Source organism: Schistocerca nitens, chromosome 11 (genome assembly GCF_023898315.1).
Source record: "Schistocerca nitens isolate TAMUIC-IGC-003100 chromosome 11, iqSchNite1.1, whole genome shotgun sequence".
Lineage (NCBI taxonomy): Eukaryota > Metazoa > Arthropoda > Insecta > Orthoptera > Acrididae > Schistocerca > Schistocerca nitens.
Window position 1 is genome coordinate 36,283,370 of NC_064624.1, and position 22,695 is coordinate 36,306,064.

At 47.6% G+C, this 22,695-nt stretch overlaps 1 protein-coding gene across 1 annotated transcript in view; it reads left to right on the forward strand.

The window, feature by feature from the left end:
* LOC126213258 (zinc finger protein 708-like) overlaps positions 1–22,195 on the forward strand; it is a 122,924-nt gene extending 100,729 nt beyond the window's left edge. The window contains exon 5 of the mRNA XM_049940912.1: positions 19,926–22,195. Coding sequence (XP_049796869.1) covers positions 19,926–21,429 — 1,504 coding nt within the window. The 3' untranslated portion in view covers positions 21,430–22,195. The remainder of the gene's footprint in view (positions 1–19,925) is intronic.
* Positions 22,196–22,695: the final 500 nt, after the last annotated feature.

Consider the following 22,695-nt stretch of genomic DNA (forward strand, 5'->3'; position numbering starts at 1 on the left):
CACATATATCTCGCGTAATGATCACAACGAAAAGATCCGAGAAATTAGAGCAAATACGGAGACTTACAAGCAGTCGTTCTTCCCACGCACAATTCGTGAATGGAACAGGGAAGGGGGATCAGATAGTGGTACAATAAGTACCCTCCGCCACACACCGTAAGGTGGCTCGCGGAGTATAGATGTAGATGTAGATGTAGATTCACTGGAATATTCGCAGCATTCGCTCCAACCGAGAGGACTTGAAGTTGCTGCTTCGCTTGCACCGTCCGCTCGTCGTAGCCCTCCAGGAAACGAAGCTACGCCCATGCGATCAAATTGCCTTGGCACACCTCTGTGCGTTTTGACCTACCCCCTGTGGTAGGTATCCCAACTCATGGAGGGGTTATGTTGCTTGTCCGGGATGATATTTACTACGATCCCATCACGTTGCACACCGGCCTGCAGGCAGTTGCCATCCGCATTACTCTCCCCACTTTTACATTTTCCATTTGTACCGTTTACACTCCATCGTCGTCTGCCGTTACCAGGGCAGACATGATGCAACTTATTGCTCAGCTACCTGCACCATTTTTGTTAACTGGAGACTTCAATGCCCACCATCCCCTTTGGGGCTCTCCAGCATCCTGCCTGAGGGGCTCCCTGTTAGCAGACCTTTTCAACCAGCTCAATCTCGTCTGCCTCAATACTGGCGCCCCTACTTTTCTTTCGGACACATCTCACACCTATTCCCATTTAGATCTCTCTATATGTACTCCCCAACTTGCACGCCGGTTCGAGTGGTATGCACTTTCTGATACATATTCGAGCGACCACTTCCCGTGTGTTATCCATCTCCTGCAGCATACCCCCTCTCCGTGCTCATCTAGTTGGAACATCTCCAAAGCAGACTGGGGGCTCTTCTCTTCCAGGGCGACCTTTCACGATCAAACATTCCCAAGCTGCGATAGTCAGGTCGCACATCTCACGGAAGTCATTCTCACTGCTGCTGAATATTCCATCCCTCACCCTACTTCTTCTCCACGTCGCGTACCGGTCCCCTGGTGGACCGCAGCATGTAGAGACGCCTTACGTGCTCGTCGACGTGCTTTACGCGCCTTTAAACGCCACCGTACAGTGGCGAATTGTATCAATTATAAACGATTACGTGCACAGTGTCGTCGTATTATTAAAGAAAGCCAGCTGGGCTGCTTTCACAAGCACCTTCAACTGTTTTACTCCTTCTGTTGTCTGGGGTAGCCTGCGCCGGCTATCTGGCACTAAGGTCCACTCACCAGTTTCTGGCTTGACGGTCGCGAATGACGTCCTTGTGGCCCCTGAGGCTGTCTCCAATGCCTTCGGCCGCTTTTTCGCAGAGGTTTCGAGCTCCGCTCATTACCACCCTGCCTTCCTCCCCCCCCAAACAGGCAGAGGAGGCTAGGCCACCTAACTTCCGCTCCTCGAATCGTGAAAGTTATAATGCCCCATTCACCATGCGGGAACTCGAAAACGCACTTGGCCGATCACGGTCCTCCGCTCCAGGGCCTGATTCTATTCATATTCAGATGCTGAAGAACCTTTCTCCTGCGGGTAAAGGTTTTCTTCTTCGTACTTACAATCGCATCTGGATTGAGGGACATGTTCCCGCATGCTGGCGCGAGTCTATTGTTGTCCCAATTCCTAAGCCGGGGAAGGACAAGCACTTGCCTTCCAGTTATCGACCCATCTCGCTTACCAGCTGTGTCTGTAAAGTGATGGAGCGAATGGTTAACTCTCGATTGGTTTGGCTGCTCGAGTCTCGACGCCTCCTTACCAATGTACAATGTGGATTTCGTAGGCGCCGGTCTGCTGTTGACCATCTGGTTACCTTGTCGACCTTCATTATGAATAACTTCTTGCGGAAGCGCCCGACCGCGGCTGTGTTCTTTGATTTGGAGAAGGCTTACGACACCTGTTGGAGGGCGGGCATTCTCCGCACCATGCATACATGGGGCCTTCGCGGTCGCCTCCCTCTTTTTATTCGTTCCTTTTTAATGGATCGACAGTTCAGGGTACGTGTGGGTTCTGTCCTGTCAGACACCTTTCGCCAGGAGAATGGGGTGCCACAGGGCTCAGTTTTGAGCGTCGCTCTCTTCGCCATAGCGATCAATCCAATAATGGATTGCCTTCCAGCTGATGTATCAGGCTCCCTTTTCGTGGACGATTTTACCATCTATTGCAGCGCGCAGCGTACGTGTTTCCTGGAGCGCTGTCTTCAGCGTTCTCTTGACCGTCTTTACTCGTGGAGTGTCGCCAATGGCTTCCGTTTTTCTGCCGAGAAGACGGTCTGTATTAACTTCTGGCGCTACAAAGAATTTCTCCCACCGTCTTTACGACTCGGTCCCGTTGCTCTCCCATTCGTGGAGACAACAAAATTTTTAGGTCTTACATTTGACAGGAAACTTAGTTGGTCTCCACATGTGTCTTATTTGGCTGCCCGTTGTACCCGTTCTCTCAATGTCCTCCGTGTTCTCAGTGGTATGTCGTGGGGAGCGGATCGAACCGTCCTACTTCGCCTATATCGGTCGATCGTCCGCTCCAAGCTGGATTATGGGAGCTTCGTATACTCCTCTGCACGGCCATCCATCTTACGCCTCCTCAACTCCATACAACATCGGGGTTTACGACTTGCGATCGGAGCGTTTTATACTAGTCCCGTCGAGAGTCTTCATGCTGACGCTGGTGAGTTGCCACTCACCTACCGGCGCGATATACTGCTTTGTCGGTATGCCTGTCGGCTACTGTCAATGCCCGACCACCCATCTTATCGTTCCTTTTTTGATGACTCTCTCGACAGTCAATACGGGTTGTATGTCTCCGCCCTGCTACCCCCTGGAGTTCGCTTTCGTCGCCTCCTTCAACACCTTCATTTTTCACTCCCTGCCACCTTTCGAGTGGGCGAGAGCCATACGCCACCTTGGCTCCAGGCTCAGGTTTGCGTCCACCTTGACCTCTGCTCGCTCCCGAAGGAGGTTACCCCCGATTCCGTCTACCACTCCCGTTTTGTCGAACTTCGTTCGAAGTTCATTAATATGACCTTCATTTATACAGATGGCTCTAAGACCAATGACGGGGTCGGGTGTTATTTTATTGTCGGGGCACAAAGTTTCCAATATCGGCTCCATGGCCATTGTTCGGTCTTCACAGCTGAGCTCTTTGCCCTCTACCAGGCTGTCCTTTACATCTGCCGCCACCGACATTCTGCATATGTCATCTGCTCGGATTCCCTGAGCGCTATCCAGAGCCTCGGTGATCCGTACCCGGTTCACCCTTTCGTGCACCGGATCCAACGCTCTCTTCAGCAGCTGGTGGACGTCGGTTCTCCGGTTAGCTTTATGTGGGTTCCTGGCCATGTCGGTATCCCTGGGAACGAAGCTGCAGATGCCGCGGCCAAGGCTGCGGTCCTCCAGCCTCGGACAGCTTCCTGTTGTGTCCCTTCGTCAGATTGTAGCAGGGTAATTTGTCGGCGCATTGTCTCGCTGTGGCATGCCGATTGGGCTGCACTTCCAGACAACAAGCTTCGGGCCTTGAAAGCTCTACCCGTGGCTTGGACGTCCTCCTCACGCCCTTCTCGGCGGGAGGAGGTAGTTTTGGCCCGGTTGCGAATTGGCCACTGCCGGTTCAGCCATCGCCATCTGCTGACGGCTGCGCCGGCGCCGTTCTGCCCATGTGGGCAATTGCTGACGGTCCGCCACATTTTAACGTCGTGTCCGAATTTTAACACCCTACGTCTCGATATTGGCCATTTTAGCGGATGACCCACGAGCAGCTGCTCGCGTTCTTCATTTTATCAATTTGACAACCCTCTCAAAGGACATTTGATTATGCTGTTTTCTTTTTTAATCCTATGCCTGTCAGTATGTCTTTCATCGTGTTTTCCGTTTCGTTGCTGTTTTAAACTTGTGACTCGCGGTGCATTCCTAAAGTAGTCTGGGCGCTAATGACCGTTGACGTTGTGCGCCCTAAAACCACAAAAAAAAAAAAGAATATCCGTTCTTCATTAGTGCAATGTGGAGATGTTCCATCTCAGCGTCGAGCAACTCAGGTTCACAAATATTTCAAGTTCTGTCCGCTAACGTCTTGATAACACCCCGCTTCTGTTGTGGGTGGTGGTTCGAATGCCGGTGCAAAAAACGGTCCGTGTGCGTGGGTACTACCATTTTCGTTTCTAAAAACAAGCACATCGAGGAAATGTAATTTGCCGTCTACCTCCTCCTCCATTGTAAACTGAATTCTCGAGTTTATACTGTTGTTCGTGGAACCGGCTTAGTTCCTCCCTACCATGTCTCCACAGCACAAACGTGTCATCCACGTATCGGAACCATACATTTGATTTCTTGCTGGCAGTACCTAAGGCCTGTTCTTCGAATTTCTCCATAAAGAAGTTTGCAATTACGGGACTTAGGGGGCTTCCCATAGCCACGGCATCCGTTTGCTCATAAAACTGTTCATTCCACTTGAAGTATGTGGTCGTCAAACAACACTTAAACAGTTCTAAAATATCGGCAGGAAAAAGTCGATCCGGCTTTTCCAATACATCATTAAGTGGAACCATGGTAAACAGCGATACCACATCGAAGCTGACCAATATGTGCTCCGGCTTTACCACTATGCCATTCAATCTGCTGATGAAATGTGTCGAATTCTTTATGTAAGAGTCCGAACGGCCCACATGTGGTTTTAACAGCGTAGTCAAGAACTTTGCTAACGAGTAGGTGGGCGAACCAATGGCACTTAGTATAGGTCTTAACGGCACATTTTCTTTATAAATTTTGTGCAATCCATAAAGCCTCGGTGGTAGCGCAACCGAATTGCAGAGACCTTTCTGTACACTATCTTCAATGGAGGACTTTTTTATTAACCGCGACACAGTTCTGAGAACGTTGTTAGTGTGGTCCTTATTCAGCTTCCTATATGCTTGCGGATCCACATCCATAACCATCGTTGCGCTTCCTTTGTCAGCTGGGAGAACCAAAATACTCTCGTCGTCATTCAGGAGTTTTAAAGCTCTTCTCTCACACACAGTTATATTATTTTTCGGCGGTTTTGCATTGGCTAATATTCTCACTGTTTCTATACGGATTTCTTCAGCTGTTACAGTATCCACACTGCGAATTCCTGCTTCTACACTGGCTGTAATTTCTTCCGTGGGCACAAAACGCGGACTAACAGCAAACTTTCCTTCCTTGGCAAGCACAGATGTCTCATCGTCAGATACTGAACGTTTGAACAAACTGATAACGGTCCGGGAAATGTCTAAATGCCGAACAGTCTGATTAGGTAGCAAATTATCAAACTACTACTTCTGTCTACTAGACGTCAACATACGCTTCCCCATGGTATCATGCAGTAGTCTATCAATTTTATCCCAGTCACCGCTGCATAGTTTATTACTGATAGTAATATGGAGAGACATTAACTTACAGTTTGTACTTGCCAAGTCCCGTCGGGTCTGCTGAATTCGCTCTCGTAGTAAGGCCTCCTCACTCCGTTTGAAAATGCGTTGTGCCCTTCCCGAATAGAACAGTTGCTTTACCTTCAGAAACTTCGGTATAACGCCGACGGCTCTACAACGAGACAGGAATGTGAGGGAACACAAAAGCTGCACTCTCTTCTTCTGGAGTCCTTCCAGCTGGAGAAATCCGCATAGAAACAGTGAGAATATAAGCCGATGCAAAACCGCCGAAAAGTAATATAACTGTGGGTGAGAGAAGAGCTTTAAAACTCCTGAATGACGACGAGTGTATTTTGGTTCTCCCAGCTGACAAATGAAGCGCAACGGTGGTTATGGATGTGGCCGACTATCAGAAAAATTACTGATTTACTGGATCCACAAGCATATAGGAAGCTGAATAAGGACCACACTAACAACGTTCTCAGTCCTGTGTCGCGGTTAATAAAAAAGTCCTCCATTGAAGAGAGTGTACAGAAAGGTCTCTGCAATTCGGTTGCGCTACCAGCGAGGCTTTATGGATTGCCCAAAATTCATAAAGAAAATGTGCCGTTAAGACCGATACTAAGTGCCATTGATTCGCCCACCTACTCGTTAGCCAAGTTCTTGACTACGCTGTTAAAACCACATGTGGGCCGTTCGGACTCTTATATAAAAGAATTTGACACATTTCATCAGCAGATTGAATGGCATAGTGGTCCAGCCGGAGGACATATTGGTCAGCTTCAATGTGGTATCGCTGTTTACCATGGTTCCACTTAATGATGTATTGGAAAAGCTGGATCGAATTTTTCCTGCCGATATTTTAGAACTGTTTAAGTGTTGTTTGACGACCACATACTTCAAGTGGAATGAACAGTTTTATGAGCAAATGGATGCCGTGGCTATGGGAAGCCCCCTAAGTCCCGTAATTGCAAACTTCTTTATGGAGAAATTAGAAGAACAGGCCTTAGGTACTGCCAGCAAGAAACCAAATATATGGTTCCGATACGTGGATGACACGTTTGTGCTGTGGAGACATGGTAGGGAGGAACTAAGCCGGTTCCACGAACATAAATAGTATAAACTCCAGAATTTAGTTCACAATGGAGGAGGAGGTAGATGGCAAATTACATTTCCTCGATGTGCTTGTTTTTAGAAACGAAAATGGTAGTTTGGGCCACTCAGTGTACCGCAAACCGACGCACACGGACCGTTATTTGCACCGGGATTCGAACCACCATCCACAACAGAAGCGGGGTGTTATCAAGACGTTAGCGGACAGAGCTTGAAATATTTGTGAACCTGAGTTGCTTGACGCTGAGATGGATCATCTCCACATTGCACTAATGAAGAACGGATATTCGTCCGCCGAAATAAAACTTGCGTTGACGCAGACACGCAGAAATCATACTGACGTACAGGCTACTCCCAAATCTAAGGTTTTCCTGCCGTTTGTTAAAAATGTAACGGAAAGAAAAGGGAGGATCTTGACGAAGCGGAATATTACCGTAATTTACAAGCCCACCAGGAAGATACAGGAATACCTTAAGCCTGCCAAGGACGCTCGCAAACCATTGGAAAAAGCTGGAGTGTATAGGATCCCATGCAGCTGTGGTGATGTTTATGTCGGTACCACTAAAAGAACGGTTTCTAAACGTTTGGAAGAGCACAAGGGAAATTGTAGAAGAAGAGAAACGGAACGATCAGCTGTTGCGGAGCATGCTTTCCAGCCAGGGAACCACAATATTCGTTTCGAGGAGACGCAAGTACTAGCGGCCATTAGCGGATATAACGAAAGGCTCTACAGGGAGGCAATCGAAATCGTTAAACACCCGAATAATTTCAACCGAAAGGAGGAGGGCGTGAAATTAAACGGTATATGGATGCCGCTGTTAAAGAAGACTTGAACCACCCGTCCACTACTGGGTGATGGCAACGGCGATGGACGGCGATGAACAGCGGCCAATTGCACTGATGTTTTCAAAACACGTGACGTCACGCCGCGGCGCGGGAGCGCGCGGACACTGAATTTAGCGGCAGTCAGTAGCGAGCCAGTGGGTGTGTTGGACCTTCCATCGAGCTACGGACTCCCTTGAAGATGTCTCCCGCAGTCGAAGACGAAACGTTGGGAATCACCACAGAATTCATCAACCAACCACGGCATAACAGCCCGGATAATTATAATGGACATGATATTTCCGGCCGTGAAAGTCTACATTTTAGATTTTTACTAGGTTGAGATTCCTATACTGCCAGAAAGATCTATACAGGTTTATGAATCCATAACCATTCAAGGGATTCATAAGATTTACAGCTCCTAGGGGAATGATACCATCTTTTAACACGGAAAAATGTGCTTCCAACCAGTGAAAAGTTTTCACCCTAGAAAGGGCGTTTCTAACTGGGAAATAAGGGAATTTTTTTGTCTTGTCCAGGTATACACCCTCGTTAAGGTTTCAGCTTTGCATATGAAATGAAGTGGCTATTGAGAAGAAACGCCATGCACTGGTGGTACAGTTGTTTTATTAGAACAGTAGCACTACATTGCAGGAATATCACTGAAAGAAATGACTGTGAAGTGGCTCTGTGTGAATAAATGAGTTGAAGAATATTATCCAGATATTTGAATAAATAGGTGAATTGAGTGGTGCAGCAGATTTTGAATATCAGTAGGTGAAGTGGCTTTTAGCTATAGCCAACTGTGCAGCAGATGCCTCTAGAGTTGTCAGAGGATATCCCCCCCTCTCTCCCCCCTCTCTCCCCCTCTCTCCCCCCTCTCTCCCCCTCTCTCCCCCCTCCCCCCTCTCACCCCCCTCTCTCCCCCTCTCTCCCCCCTCCCCCTCTCTCCCCCCTCCCCCCTCTCTCCCCCCTCTCTCCCCCCCTCTCCCCCCTCCCCCCTCTCTCCCCCCCCTCTCTCCCCCTCTCTCCCCCCTCCCCCTCTCTCCCCCCTCCCCCTCTCTCCCCCCTCCCCCTCTCTCCCCCCTCCCCCTCTCTCCCCCTCCCCCTCTCTCCCCCTCCCCCTCTCTCCCCCCTCCCCCCTTCCCCCTTCCCCCTTCCCCCTTTCCCCCTCCCCCCTCTCTCCCCCTCCCCCCTCTCTCCCCCTCCCCCTATCCCCCTCTGCCCCCTCCCCCCTCTCTCCCCCTCCCCCTCTCCCCTCCCCCTCTCCCCTCCCCCTCTCCCCCTCCCCCCTCTCCCACTCCCCCCTCACCCCCTCCCCCCTCTCCCCCTCCCCCTCTCCCCCTCCCCCTCTCCCACCAACCCACCACCCCCTCTCTCCCCCTCCCCCTCTCTCTCCCTCCCCTCTCCCCCCTCCCCCTCTCTCCTCCCTCCCCCTCTCTCCCCCCTCCCCCTCTCTCCTCCCTCCCCCTCTCTCCCCCCTCCCCCTCTGTCCCCCTCCCCCTCTCTCCCCCTCCCCATCCCCCTCTCTCCCCATCCCCAACCCCCTCTCTCCCCATCCCCTCCCCCTCTCTCCCCATCCCCCTCCCCCTCTCTCCCCATCCCCCTCCCCCTCTCTCCCCATCCCCCTCCCCCTCTCTCCCCATTCCCCTCCCCCTCTCTCCCCATCCCCCTCCCCCTCTCTCCCCATCCCCCTCCCCCTCTCTCCCCATCCCCCTCCCCCCTCTCCCCATCCCCCTCTCTCCCCCTCCCCCTCTCTCCCCCTCCCCCTCTCTCCCCCTCCCCCTCTCTCCCCATCCCCCTCTCTCCCCATCCCCCTCTCTCCCCATCCCCCTCTCTCCCCATCCCCCTCTCTCCCCATCCCCCTCTCTCCCCATCCCCCTCTCTCCCCATCCCTCTCTCTCCCCATCCCTCTCTCCCCCTCCCCCTCTCTCCCCATCCCTCTCTCCCCCTCCCCCTCTCTCCCCCTCCCCCTCCCCCTCTCTCCCCCTCCCCCTCTGTCCCCCTCCCCCTCTCTCCCCCTCCCCCTCTCTCCCCCTCCCCCTCCTCCCTCTCCCCCTCCCCCTCTCTCCCCCTCCCCCTCTCTCCCCCTCCCCCTCTCTCCCCCTCCCCCTCTCTCCCCCTCTCTCCCCCTCCCCCTCTCTCCCCATCCCCCTCTCTCCCCCTCCCCCTCTCTCCCCCTCCTCCTCTCTCCCCCTCCCCCCTCCCCCTCCCCCTCTCTCCCCCTCCCCCCTCCCCCTCCCCCTCCCCCCTCTCCCCCTCCCCCTCTCTCCCCTCCCCCCTCCCCCTCCCCCTCTCTCCCCCTCCCCCTCTCTCACCCTCTCCCTCTCTCCCTCTGTCCCTCTGTCCCTCTGTCCCTCTGTCCCTCTGTCCCTCTGTCCCTCTCTCCCACCTCTCTCCCACCTGGTAAACAGTTCAAAAGATTTTGTGGCACATTTTACACTAGTATCTCTGTGCGCTGCTAAAGAAGCCCCAAGATAGGCTTCAAGTGACTTTGACCTTCATTTTTGTCATGCGGGGAAATGAGTAACTTTTGGATGGACAAAGCACATTTTGCTTTGCATGAGGCTGTGAATGCACAGAACTGTCACATATGGGTTTGTCCTCCCAAATCTTGTGCCAGAATATCTACTGCACTCAGCATATGTGAATGTGGTGTGGTTTCACAAGCCCCTTCATTCTCAGTCAGCGTTTCTTGGAGACAATGACACATCATGGACCCCTTAGGTGTACAGTGACATCTGAACTTGATAAGGACCTTGTTATCCAACGTGACTCCTGCATTTCAAGAACACAACGGTGTCTGCACCATTATTTTGATGTGAGATGGTGTGGCATGATATGTCAGTTGTCGAGTGAACAGTTGGTTTCATGAAACCTTCAGTATGACCTTCATTGTATCTTGACAGTTTCAAGATATGTGGCCTTAGAGATCCCCCAACTTAAATTCATGTGACATGTGGATGTTGGGATATCTGAAAGATTTATCAGGGATGAATCCAGAAACTCCTGATCAGAAGGCTATTATATGATGACAATCTGCTTACACTGGATATTCTATAGACAACTGTTAACCATGTCATGTCATGGATACAGCATGTTGCAGAGTTGGTAGACCATTTTGAACACGTAACAGCTGATAATATCCTCATAAACGCACGAGAGCCACCATTATCATTGCTCTGGTCGTTTTTCCTATTTTCCTGCACTGATAACTCATTCTGGCTGCTTATAGAAACATATTTTCACCTGGTGGTAGAAAGTGAAAAATTACTTTTGAGCATACTCCGTGAGGACACCAGTTAATGAACATGCCACAATGTTTTTGCATCCTGCAAAGTATAGAGCCCATATTGCAGCACCCTGAACACTGTCAGTTTAATTACAACCATTTATAACGCCTCGGAACAACTTCTGCTTACGAAGGCAGTGTGCTGTTAAGACAAATTTACCCTCAGTAAATTCATAATAAAGTTAGTATGACGTCTGGCAGATATACCACACTCGTTCTATGATTGCTACTCAGCAGGGGTTTTTAATTAACAGCTTGTGTTTACTGTTGTTACAGTGTAATAACTATAGTGACTTCTGTCAGTGTCTTTCACATTACACAGTGTGTGCCACATCTCCCTAACCATTCAAACCAGCCTAAATGGACGTACTATTCTCCATGCGTTCTGTCGGCAGCTCGTGGTCTAGTAGCTAGTGTTACTCCCTCTGGATGATGGGATCTCGGGTTTGATTACTGACCGGGGTGTGGATTTTCTCTTCCCAGTGGCTGGGTGTTTGTGTTCTAACCATTTCATCATCATCATTTCTGTCAGTGGCTACATTGGACTGTTTAAAAAATAACTGCATAAAAATTCGGACTTTATACAGCTGCTGATGACTGTGCAGTTGAGCGCCCCACAAACAAAACATCATCCACTAGTTCTGAGAGTAAGTGAACTATACTTCAATGTATATTTTGGTATGAAATTTGGGATAACAGCGATACTCATTAAGATTACATAGTGATACATATTCAGTAGAGGGCCTGGTCGGTGGTGGTGATAACAGAGTAGATAGTCGTATCACCATGATTCTTGCTTTTATGGTAGGGGAAATTCTTTGAAATGGAGAAATACACAACCCAAGCAATGTTTGTACAAGACAACAGTACATTGCTTTGCAGATTCCTGCCCTGTGACTTAGTGGTTATGTGTTAGGTAGGAATCGAGAGACTGAAGAAATCAGGTGTGCTATTGCCCTCAAGGTATTTTAGATGAGGTTCAACGGTGATGAAACAAAATTTCGGTAATATGAAACTACTCGAAAGAACACACCTTTGGTGCTTGTTATTGATATCCCTGACATAAAAACATTTATAGGCCTGCTTGTATTCACAGCAGTCTCCAAACCTGGCATCAAATACATTGATAACCTTTCCTTAGTAGGTGGATCCAGAAGCAATATTTTCATGGTACTGTAAGGAACGGTTTTTGTTAACAATGGCAGCTATCTGGTTTGAGAATTTAGAGAACAAAGGAAGGAATAAATTAGAGATAACAGCTGTAGTGCCAAAGTTTTTAACAAATGTGGTGTAAACCATAAGCAGTGTTACTCTCCAGGCTGTAGTGTGTGTGCTCATAAAATACATTTGCACTTCTATCATCACTGCATGAATAGTTCATGAATGTTCCTGCCACGAAAAATGTTGTGCAATAAAGATTAAGGATATGACAAGTACCCAGGACCTATATAATGCGTACATGGAGGTCTCTAAAACAATTGATAGACAATTATCATCAAAATTTATATATTGTTGAAGGTTTCCACAAATTCTGTTTCTTATTCTGGTTTCCCCCCAGGGGGTCCACAACTCTTTTGTGGACACGTGCGTAGCGAGCACGGGACCCCGAGCTAATGTGGCGCTCCTTCCTTTCCGGGCTGCATACCTTCCCTTTCCGCATCCTTCCCCATCCCCCATCTTCGCCACCCCGCCCCCCTCACCTCTGGCTCTTTCCTTCCCTTTCTCCCCCTCTGGGAGTATGGTTTGTGCCTACGTCCGGAGACGGATGCTCGAAACTGTTCCAAATTCCTTGCTTTCTACTCTCGCAAGTCCTTGTCCTTCCTCTGTCCTTCTCTTTTCCTTCCATCTTCTCTTTGCCCTTTTCTCCGCTGCGGCGTTTGAGACCCCCTCTTCTCTTCTTTCCCTTCCCTTTCTCTTTTTTCCTCCCTGTGCGTGTCTGAAGGCCGACCCACGCACTTCCATGCGTAGCCGGTGACGGGGTAACGCGTAATTCCCCGCCCCGGGTAGACAGGTAGGACACGTATGTACCCCCTGGTAACGGCCAGGCCCAGGGAGGGGTGATTACCCGAGCTGATACCTTCCGAAAGTGCCGATTGCTCCCTCTGTCCGTTTGTCGGGAGGTGTGACCTGAGGTGTGAACAATCACCTAAGGCGGGTGTGCCCTCAGTGAGGGCCCCCACAAGGGAGGAGCGCGCCATCGGAGACGCCGGTAATCATGGGGATTCTTCCGCAATGGTTTCCTCACCTTCCACTATGTCTGCTCACAAACGTAAGATCACTGAGTCTCAGCCACAGACAGTTCTTCCATCGTTGCCACAGTTCCTTGTTGTTTCTCCGTCTGACGAAGGTCACGACTTCTCCACGGTCAACCCTTTCATTATTCAGAAAGGTGTCGACGCAATTGCAGGTCCTGTAAAGTCTTGTTCCAGATTACGGAATGGCACCCTGTTGTTAGAAACACACAGTGCCCTCCAGGCACAAAAATTGCTGTGTACTTCTCTGCTCCACACCTTCCCTGTCCGGGTGGAACCGCACCGTACCTTAAATTCCTCCCGTGGAGTCGTTTATACACACTCCCTCGATGGATTGTCTGACGAAGAAATTCAGCACTACCTGTCTGACCAGGGCGTAACGGCTGTTCATAGAGTTATGAAAAGGGTCGACACGAACATCATTCCAACCCGCACTGTCTTCTTTACATTTGACAAAGTTCAACTCCCATCGAAAATCAAAGCAGGCTATGAGATAATTTCCGTTCGCCCTTACGTCCCAAACCCTACGCGTTGCTATCGATGTCAGCGGTTCAATCACACCAGCCAGTCCTGTTCCAATCCGGCCAAATGTGTTACGTGTGGCAAGGATGCCCATGAGGGTGCTTGTCCACCTCCATCCCCTCGCTGCATCAACTGTATGGGTGACCACGCTGCTTCCTCTCGAGATTGCCCCGTTTTTAAGGACGAAAAGCTCATCCAGGAAATAAGAGTGAAGGAAAAGGTGTCGACCTTTGCTGCTCGCAAATTATTCGCCAGTCGACATCCCACCGTGTCTCAGACAGGAAAATACAGCACTGTCCTTGCTTCTCCTCGGCCAACAAAGGAGGCGGCCACGCAGACTTGCGACCTCACCTTTAGTACCACGGTCGTCAGATCGGCCAGCGCAAAGATCGCCCGTTCAACCTCACCACTTTCGCCTGCCCACTCTATGGCTCACCCTTCGTCGGGTTCTGCTAAATCTCGAGCCCAAAAGTCAGACGCCAAATCTTCGAAAAAAGAGCATACTCGTGAAGAGTTTTTACGTACCGCAACTTCACAACCATCGGTTCCTCCTTCATCTAAACATCATACTTCCAAGAAGGCTACAAAGAAACCCAGTTCCTCCCCTTCTCTGCCAAGGCGTGTCCCATCTACAGCACCACCTGGCGGATATCGCCCTCGGCCGTCTTCTGTGTCGCCGAGGCGCACTGCTGGTGGCCGGTCAACCGGCCAATCGCTGGTGGCAGGGGCTGCTCCTGACCAACCTATGGATCAGGATCTTCTGCCTTTGGCTGAATGCCATTCCATGCTGTCGGTCGCAAGCTCTGAGCAGTCGTTGAGTTGACAGCAACCTTGGTCACATTCCGCCATTTTCTGTTCACCCTATGTCCATTATCCACTGGAATATCCGCAGCATTCGAGCCAATCGGGATGAATTGTCGGTCCTCTTACGATCCTACTCGCCGGTCATCTTCTGTCTTCAGGAAACAAAGCTGCGTCCCCATGACTGCTTTGTTCTCCCTCATTTTCAGTCCGTCCGATTTGACCTCCCCTCTGTTGAAGGCACTCCAGCCCATGGAGGACTCATGATTCTTCTCCATGATACTCTCCATTATCACCCAATCCCCTTAAACAGTTCCTTCCAAGCTGTCGCCGTCCGTCTTTCCCTTTCTGGATACACGTTCTCTCTTTGTACTGTATACATTCCATCGTCCACACCAATGGCACGAGCTGATCTTTCATCTTCTTGGTCAGCTTCCACCCCCCTATTTGCTGGTTGGGGACTTCAATGCCCACCACCCGCTTTGGGGATCTCCACATCCTTGTCCACGTGGCTCTCTATTGCTAGACGTCTTCCACCAAGCGAATCTAGTTTGCCTCAACACTGGGGTCCTCACATTTTTGTCTGCCTCCACGACAAATTTATCTCGTTTGGACGTTGCGGTCGGTACTGTTCCGCTATCTCGGCGCTTCGAATGGTTCGCCCTTGATGATACACACTCGAGTGACCACTTTCCATGTGTCCTTAGACTGCAGCCTCAACTGCCATATATGCGCTCGCGACGCTGGAAGTTTGCCCAAGCCGATTGGACAATTTTTTCGTCTCTAGCGACATTCGATGACCGTCGCTTTCCCAGCGTCGACGATGAGGTCACACATATTACCGACGTTATTCTTACAGCTGCGGAACTTTCAATACCACGCACCTCCGAATTGCCCCGGCGACCCCCAGTTCCTTGGTGGAACGAGGCATGCCGTGACGCAATACGTGAGCGGCGACGTGCTCTTCGCATTTTCCATCACCATCCTACTTTGGCCAACTGTATTCGCTATAAGCAGCTCAGTGCGCGATGCCGTCGCGTCACCCGCGATAGCAAGAAGGTAAGCTGGAAATTCTTTATTAGCTCATTTAATACCTTCACACCCTCCTCCGTAGTTTGGAGTCGGCTTCGACGGTTCTCAGGCGCGCCTAGTTTCTCCCTGGTCTCTGGGCTCACTGTCGTGCATGATACCTTAGTGGACCCCGTCGCAATTTCTAACTCATTGGGTCAGCACCTTGCTGAGATTTCGAGCTCTTCAAATTACCCGCCAGCGTTTTTCCCGAAGAAACGTGCAGCGGAAGTGCGACATCTTGCTTTCTCCTCTCAAAATCACGAAAGCTACAATACTGTTTTCTCCATGCGGGAACTCCAACATGCCCTCTCTTCTTCTCGCTCCTCCGCCCCAGGACCGGATGGTATCCATGTCCAAATGTTGCTGCATTTATCAACCCATAGTCTGCGATACCTCCTTCGCCTTTATAATCGAATTTGGACCGACAGTACCTTTCCGAGACGATGGCGGGAAGCTATTGTCGTTCCCGTTCCGAAACCTGGAAAGGACAAACATCTCCCCTCTAGCTATCGCCCCATTTCTCTCACGAGTAGTGTCTGTAAGGTTTTATAGCGTATGGTGAATTACCGTTTAGCTTGGTGGCTGGAATCCCGCAGTCTTTTAACACCAGCCCAATGCGGATTCCGGAAGCATCGTTCTGCAGTTGACCATCTTGTTGCTCTCTCCACTTATATCATGAACAATTTTCTCCGGAAACGCCAAACGGTAGCAATATTTTTTTATCTGGAGAGAGAGCATACGATACCTGTTGGAGGACAGGCATATTCCGCACACTGTTCTCTTCGGGCTTTCGAGGCCGGCTGCCCCTTTTTCTTTGCGAATTTATGGCAGAGCGCACTTTTAGGGTGCGGGTGAACACTGCTCTCTCCCGTACTTTCTCCCAAGAAAACGGGGTACCCCAGGGCTCCGTGCTGAGTGTTGTACTGTTTGCCATTGCCATAAATCCAATTATGGATTGTCTCCTTCCTGATGTCTCGGGCTCCCTCTTTGTGGACGATTTTGCGATCTACTACAGCTCTCAACGGACCAGCCTTCTTGAACGACGTCTTCAAGGATGTCTCGATCGCCTCCACTCGTGGAGCATCGAAACCGGCTTCCGTTTCTCACCCAGTAAGACCGTTTGTGTCAATTTTTGGTGACGTAAGGAGTTTCTTCCGCCCTCCTTACATCTAGGTCCTGTCAACCTTCCGTTTTCAGACGTCGCTAAATTCTTGGGTCTTATGTTTGACAGAAAACTGTGCTGGTCCTCCCACGTTTCCTATCTTTCGGCTCGCTGTCTGCGATCGCTTAACACCCTCCGTGTCCTGAATGGTACCTCCTGGGGAGCGGACCGAGTGGTCCTTCTCAGCCTCTATCGCGCCTTAGTGCGCTCGAAATTGGATTATGGAAGCATAGTCTACTCCTCTGCTCGGCCGTCTATTCTTCGGCGTCTCGACTCTATCCACCACCGTGGATTACGTTTAGTGTCTGGAGCTTTTTACACTAGCCCTGTGGAAAGCCTTTATGCTGAGACTGCTGAACCTCCGCTGTCCAATCGGCGAGCAGTCCTTCTGAGTCGTTACGCTAGCCATCTGTCTTCCATGCCTGCTAACCCAGCCCATGACCTTTTTTTCGACGCCTCGTTTGATGTAGGGTATGCAGGCCGCTCCTCCTCCCTACTACCCCCGGGAGTCCGCTTCCGTCAACTGCTCCATTCTCTTTCCTTCCGCTTTCCTAAAACCTTCTTGACAACTTGGGGTACAGCACCGCCTTGGCTCCGTCCCCGGATCTGCCTGCTCCGTGACCTTTGTCGGTTTCCCAAGGACACTGTTTATCGTCGGGCATTTGCTGCTGTATGTGCACAAATGACGGATGCCACATTTATTTACACCGACGGCTCGAAAACATCGTTAGGTGTAGGGAGTGCCTATATTGTTGGCGACACCCCAAATCACTTTCGGCTTCCCGACCAGTGTTCGGTTTATACTGCGGAGCTTTACGCTGTTCTCCAGGCTGTCCACTACATCCGCCGCCATCGGCGGATACGGTACGTAATCTGCTCAGATTCTCTCAGCTCTCTCCTCAGTCCCCAAGCTCTCTACCCTGTGCACCCTCTGGTCCACCGGATTCAGGACTGTCTGCGCTTGCTCCACCTGGGGGGCGTCTCGGTGGCGTTCCTCTGGCTCCCGGGACACGCTGGTATCTGTGGGAATGAGGAGGCCGATATAGTGGCCAAGGCTGCAGTTTCTCTTCCTCGGCCAGCTATTCAGTCGCTTCCCTTCACCGATCTACGGAGCGGTTTATGTCGCAAAGTTGCTCATTTATGGCATGCGCATTGGTCAACACTTCCCCGTAATAAATTGCGGGAAGTGAAAGCCCTTCCTTGCGCTTGGACCTCTTCCTCCCGAACGCGTCGTCGGGAGGAGGTAATTTTAGCTAGACTCCGGATAGGGCACTGTCTTTTTAGCCATCAACATCTTTTAAGCGGCGATCCTCCCCCACTCTGTCCCCACTGCTCTCAGCTGTGGACGGTAAGACACCTTTTAATTCAGTGCCCCTATTTTAATCCGTTACGCTCCCGTCTACAGCTATCGCCTGATCTATTGTCGATTTTAGCAGATGACACGCGCTCAGCCGACCGCGTTCTCCAGTTTATTAGTGACAGTGAAATGACATCAGTCATTTGAAGCTTTTTTTGGGGACAACCGACCCCTTTCTGTAGTGGATTTTTAAGCATTCCTTCTGCTTTTAGTTTCTCCAGTTTTATGACTTTGTTCCCATTGCTGCTGATTTTCAATTTCGGTTTTTTACTGTCTTAAGTCATGGGCTGGGCGCTAATGACCATAGAAGTTTTGCGCCCTAAAAAAAATTATTCTGGTTTGTTTACAGTTGATTTGCATAGCATAAAATTTTAATTGTAAGTTTTATTTCTAGTACTTTGGCAAACAGGAATGTGCACATTTGATACCTTACCTACAAATTTTTTTGGATTTATTTCTTCATTAATAATATTCAGTTACTTCACTCCCATATGTATGAAAGTCCATGTTGTAACTAATTGAGTTTAAAAAAGTTATGACAACGTTTATTGATTGAGTTGTTAACGTCTAGAATCTGACATACTCCATAATACCAGTTACATTAAAGAACCATGTGATCCCAACTAAGGGTTTAAAAACTCTCGAAATTTGGCAGATACCATGCCAAACAAAACTATATATGAACAGAAAGGAAAAGAGTGAAAAGTTAGTCAGAACAGATGAAAACACTGGAGCATGCACGCCTTCAGTAGTTCATAATCTTTCATATCCAACATGATGCACATACTGGGGACCTGAAAGGCATCACAATTCTGTCCCATGAGAAAGGGTTCAACTGCAGATGGAAAAATTGGACCCAGATACTACAGGGGTAGCCCATACATCAGCTGTCATCACTGCCACTCAATATGTCAGCCTGCACTGTGTCTAATGGATGATGATGTGGCAATTTACGTGTCGGTCTTTCAGTCAATTGTGTTCTGCAATACCAGGTGACCAGATGTTGAGTAGATGTAAAAAATTTTCAAAAAGGCTCACTACAAATGTATCGGAAAATTTACAACCACTTACATCTTTTCACATAGTATTTCCTTTTTGTGCAAGGCTTCATATAAGTTTCAGTGCCAAAAACAGTCTTAGATTGAAACCATCTGCAAGTGTATCAGTCACATTCATTCATCAGTATGCAAATTTTTCCCTTGATTGATGTGATATTGATTCTTGTTCGTGAACGGTCATTGTCCACCTGATCAACATCCATACTAGATATGCAATAAAAATATTGGAGCTCACGCTAGTTCTTGACTAGCTGGGAATCAAACAAAAAAAATCTATTTACTAGGTCAAATAAATTTATCATTACAAAGGCGAAAGTGTCGGCAAAACAAAGAAAAGGCACTTAAGTGCTAAGATGATGGAAGGAAAACATTTAAAAATTATTTATCTTAATTAAATCTTAAATACGTTGAACTTAAGAATTTTGAATTAAAATTTTTGGATACATTAAATAAATTTAAAATTTTTGGATACATTAAATAAATTGGTGTAGACTATTAACTTGTAGCACTGTGTTGTATGAAGATTGTAATACATGAATGTGAATTATTTTATGCTCATCAAAAAATTCCAAGCCTGCCACTGTGTTCGAGCACTTCTAGGTTCTTAAGTCCGAAAGCGTTTTGCTGCTGCTGCTGCTGCTGCTGCTGCTGCTGTTGCTGCAGTCGCAGGTTCGAATCCTGCCACAGGCATGGATGTGTGTGATGTCCTTAGGTTACTTGGGTTTAGGTAGTTCTAAGTCTAGGGTACTGATTACCTCAGATGTTAAGTCCCATAGTGCTTAGAGCCATTTGAACCATTTTAATAATTACACACACAATCTGCAGTGGCTCTTATTGATCATTATTGAATTTCGTCTGGTTATTTTCGTTTTAAACCACGTTTACATGATCATTTCTTTCCTTCTGGTGAATATTGTAATTTCAAATTACTAACAGTTACTGAATATTTAATTTCTTATACACTTTTATGAATTGCGGCCTATAGTACTTGATTTATGGACACTCAAATATTGTTTCTTTCTTGTTTGTATATTATTATTTAACATTCTTCTCCTTACTCTTCAGATTGACTCAGAGTACTGGTGGGAGCTGTGGCATATTATGTGAGGAAACTTATCACCATGGGCTAGTCCAGGATAAGTTGGTGATAGACATGAAGACGTCAACACACGAGTTGGGTCCCAATACAGAAGATGTGATTATTGACAAGGAGTGCTCAGATGCTACCCGATATGACTGTAGTACAAGGGAAAAGGAATTTCATGTATATAGCTGTAATTTCTGCCTACAAAGCTTTCCTTCCAAATACAGACTCATAATGCATGTGTTTATGCACATTGGTGGTACGCAACCACCTTTGTATGTTTGTAAGTGGTGCGGTGAGGTATTTCAGAGTAATGTTAGTTTGAAAAAACATTTGAGAATGAGTGAGACTTCCGTCTTACCTGCTAGCAACCATGAAAAATATGGCGATAGTGATCATCATCAAAGCAGTATCTTCTTGGATAGTGAGCGAGAAGTTTCTGTTACAGAACACAATGAGCAGTCTTCGTGTAAGGAAACTTCGAAAGCATCAAAGAAGTCCTCTAATGACAGGCGTTACACACATATGAGAAATGATACGGAGAAATCAAATCATTATGGAGCTTCATCTACAGCTGTTAATGTCACTCCCCAGGCTGATCTACTTACTGCAAACAGAACCCACAAATGTGATATTTGTGGCAAATTGTTTGCTAGGTCATGTCATCTGAAGACTCACTTATTAATGCACACTGGAGAGAAACCTCACAAATGTGATATTTGTAGCAAATTGTTTGCTAGGTCATGTTATCTGAAGACTCACTTCTTAATTCACACTGGAAAGAAACCTCACAAATGTGAGATTTGTGGGAAATGTTTTACTATATCAGGCAATCTCAAGAAACACATATTAATTCACACTGGAAAGAAATCTCACAAATGTGAGATTTGTGGGAAATCTTTTGCTACATCAGGTAATGTCAAGAAACACACATTAATTCACACTGGACATAAAGCACACAAATGTGACATCTGTGGGAAATCTTTTACTAGGTCAAGCAGTCTCAAGGCACATGCTTTCATTCACACTGGAAAGAAACCTCACAAATGTGAGATTTGTGGGAAATCTTTTGCTATATCAGGCAATCTCAAGAAACACATATTAATTCACACTGGAAAGAAACCTCACAAATGTGAGATTTGTGGGAAATCTTTTGCTATATCAGGTGATCTCAAGAAACACACATTAATTCACACTGGACAGAAAGCACACAAATGTGACATCTGTGGGAAATCTTTTACTACGTCAAGCAGTCTCAAGGCACATGCTTTCATTCACACTGGAAAGAAACCTCACAAATGCGAGATTTGTGGGAAATGTTTTGCTATTACAGGTGATCTCAATAGGCATGTATTAATTCACACTGGAAGAAAGCCTCATAAATGTGTAATCTGTGACAGAAGTTTCACTCAATTGAGTAAGCTCAAGACACATGCATTACTCCACTTGAGAAAGAAACAAGTAGGTGTTAGTTTAAGCAAATAGGTATCCCTGGTTGGTGCTCTCAAGGCCTGTAAAATAATGGATGTAGCAGGGAGACAATAAATGGTAATGGCTGTGAAATAACAGTATAATGTGGTAGAATTGTGAAAAAATGTGTAATTATGTGTACTTTAGAGCGGTAGCAGATAAAATGACAATATAAAAATCCGTATCTGCAGCTTGAAATGTCAAGAAATTGTATTGCTAAATATGCCTCAAACGTGAATCAAATATGTTTGTCATTCACACTGCTATTTTTTCCTATCGATCTTGAGACAAGAGGATTCTGAATTGTGATAAATCCTTACCTTCGTCAGTAATTATAAGTAGCATGCAATATTCAGTATAAGGCCAAGGAAATGTCATGACTTTCTGATTATTATCCCTAAAATAGTCATCATGTATTACTTGTAACTCTGCATTTTAGAAACAATGTTAGCAATTGGGTACCCATATATTATGGCAGTTCCTTGACTCAGACTAGTAAACTCAACACTGGAGAAACATGATTATGACAATTATTTTACTCAGGTATGTTTTCTCAAGAGATTTGCTCTGTGTGTTATTAATAGTGTATACATTTGTTCTGTTAGTACTAATCCTGCATTAGTAAATGTAACAACAAATATAACAACCTGCTTAATAGCATGATTGTCCACGTTTGGAACACAATGCGTAGACAGTTCTACATGATAGGGACTTGACAAGTTGTTTACATGTTTCTGGAAGTATGTTGCACCAGATGTTTTATTAAATCTTATTTCATGTACTTAATTGGTACTGATTGTTAAATCCTACCTCATTGGTTTTGTCCTTATCTAAGTGGAAAGTAATGCTCTCCCATTTTGAAAAATAAGAAAAATGACAAAATTATACAATGTAAACAAACTAATACATACTAGCATCCAATCTCCTAATGCTTTGTCGTAAACGAGTCGTGACTGAATTGTGCCAAGATCCAAAATCCACTTAAGTATAAAATTACCCAACAGCTGCTGCTCATGCACCACTGGTTTTGGTGATCTCAATAATTCATAATATCCTTGATTACAATTGATCATATAACCAATCTGAGGACAACTACAGTGACTGGGAGAGTGATGACACCAAGGCAACCACTCAATGTAGGTATTCCAGCTTACTCCACTCAGTGATGTGTGCAGTGTCGTGGTCAATGGTAACTTGCAATTTTCCCAAGCTAGTATTCATCAATGGTTTGCAGTAGGCGAGTCTTTGATTTTTTGGTAGTGTAGGCAGGCAGTCTGTCGG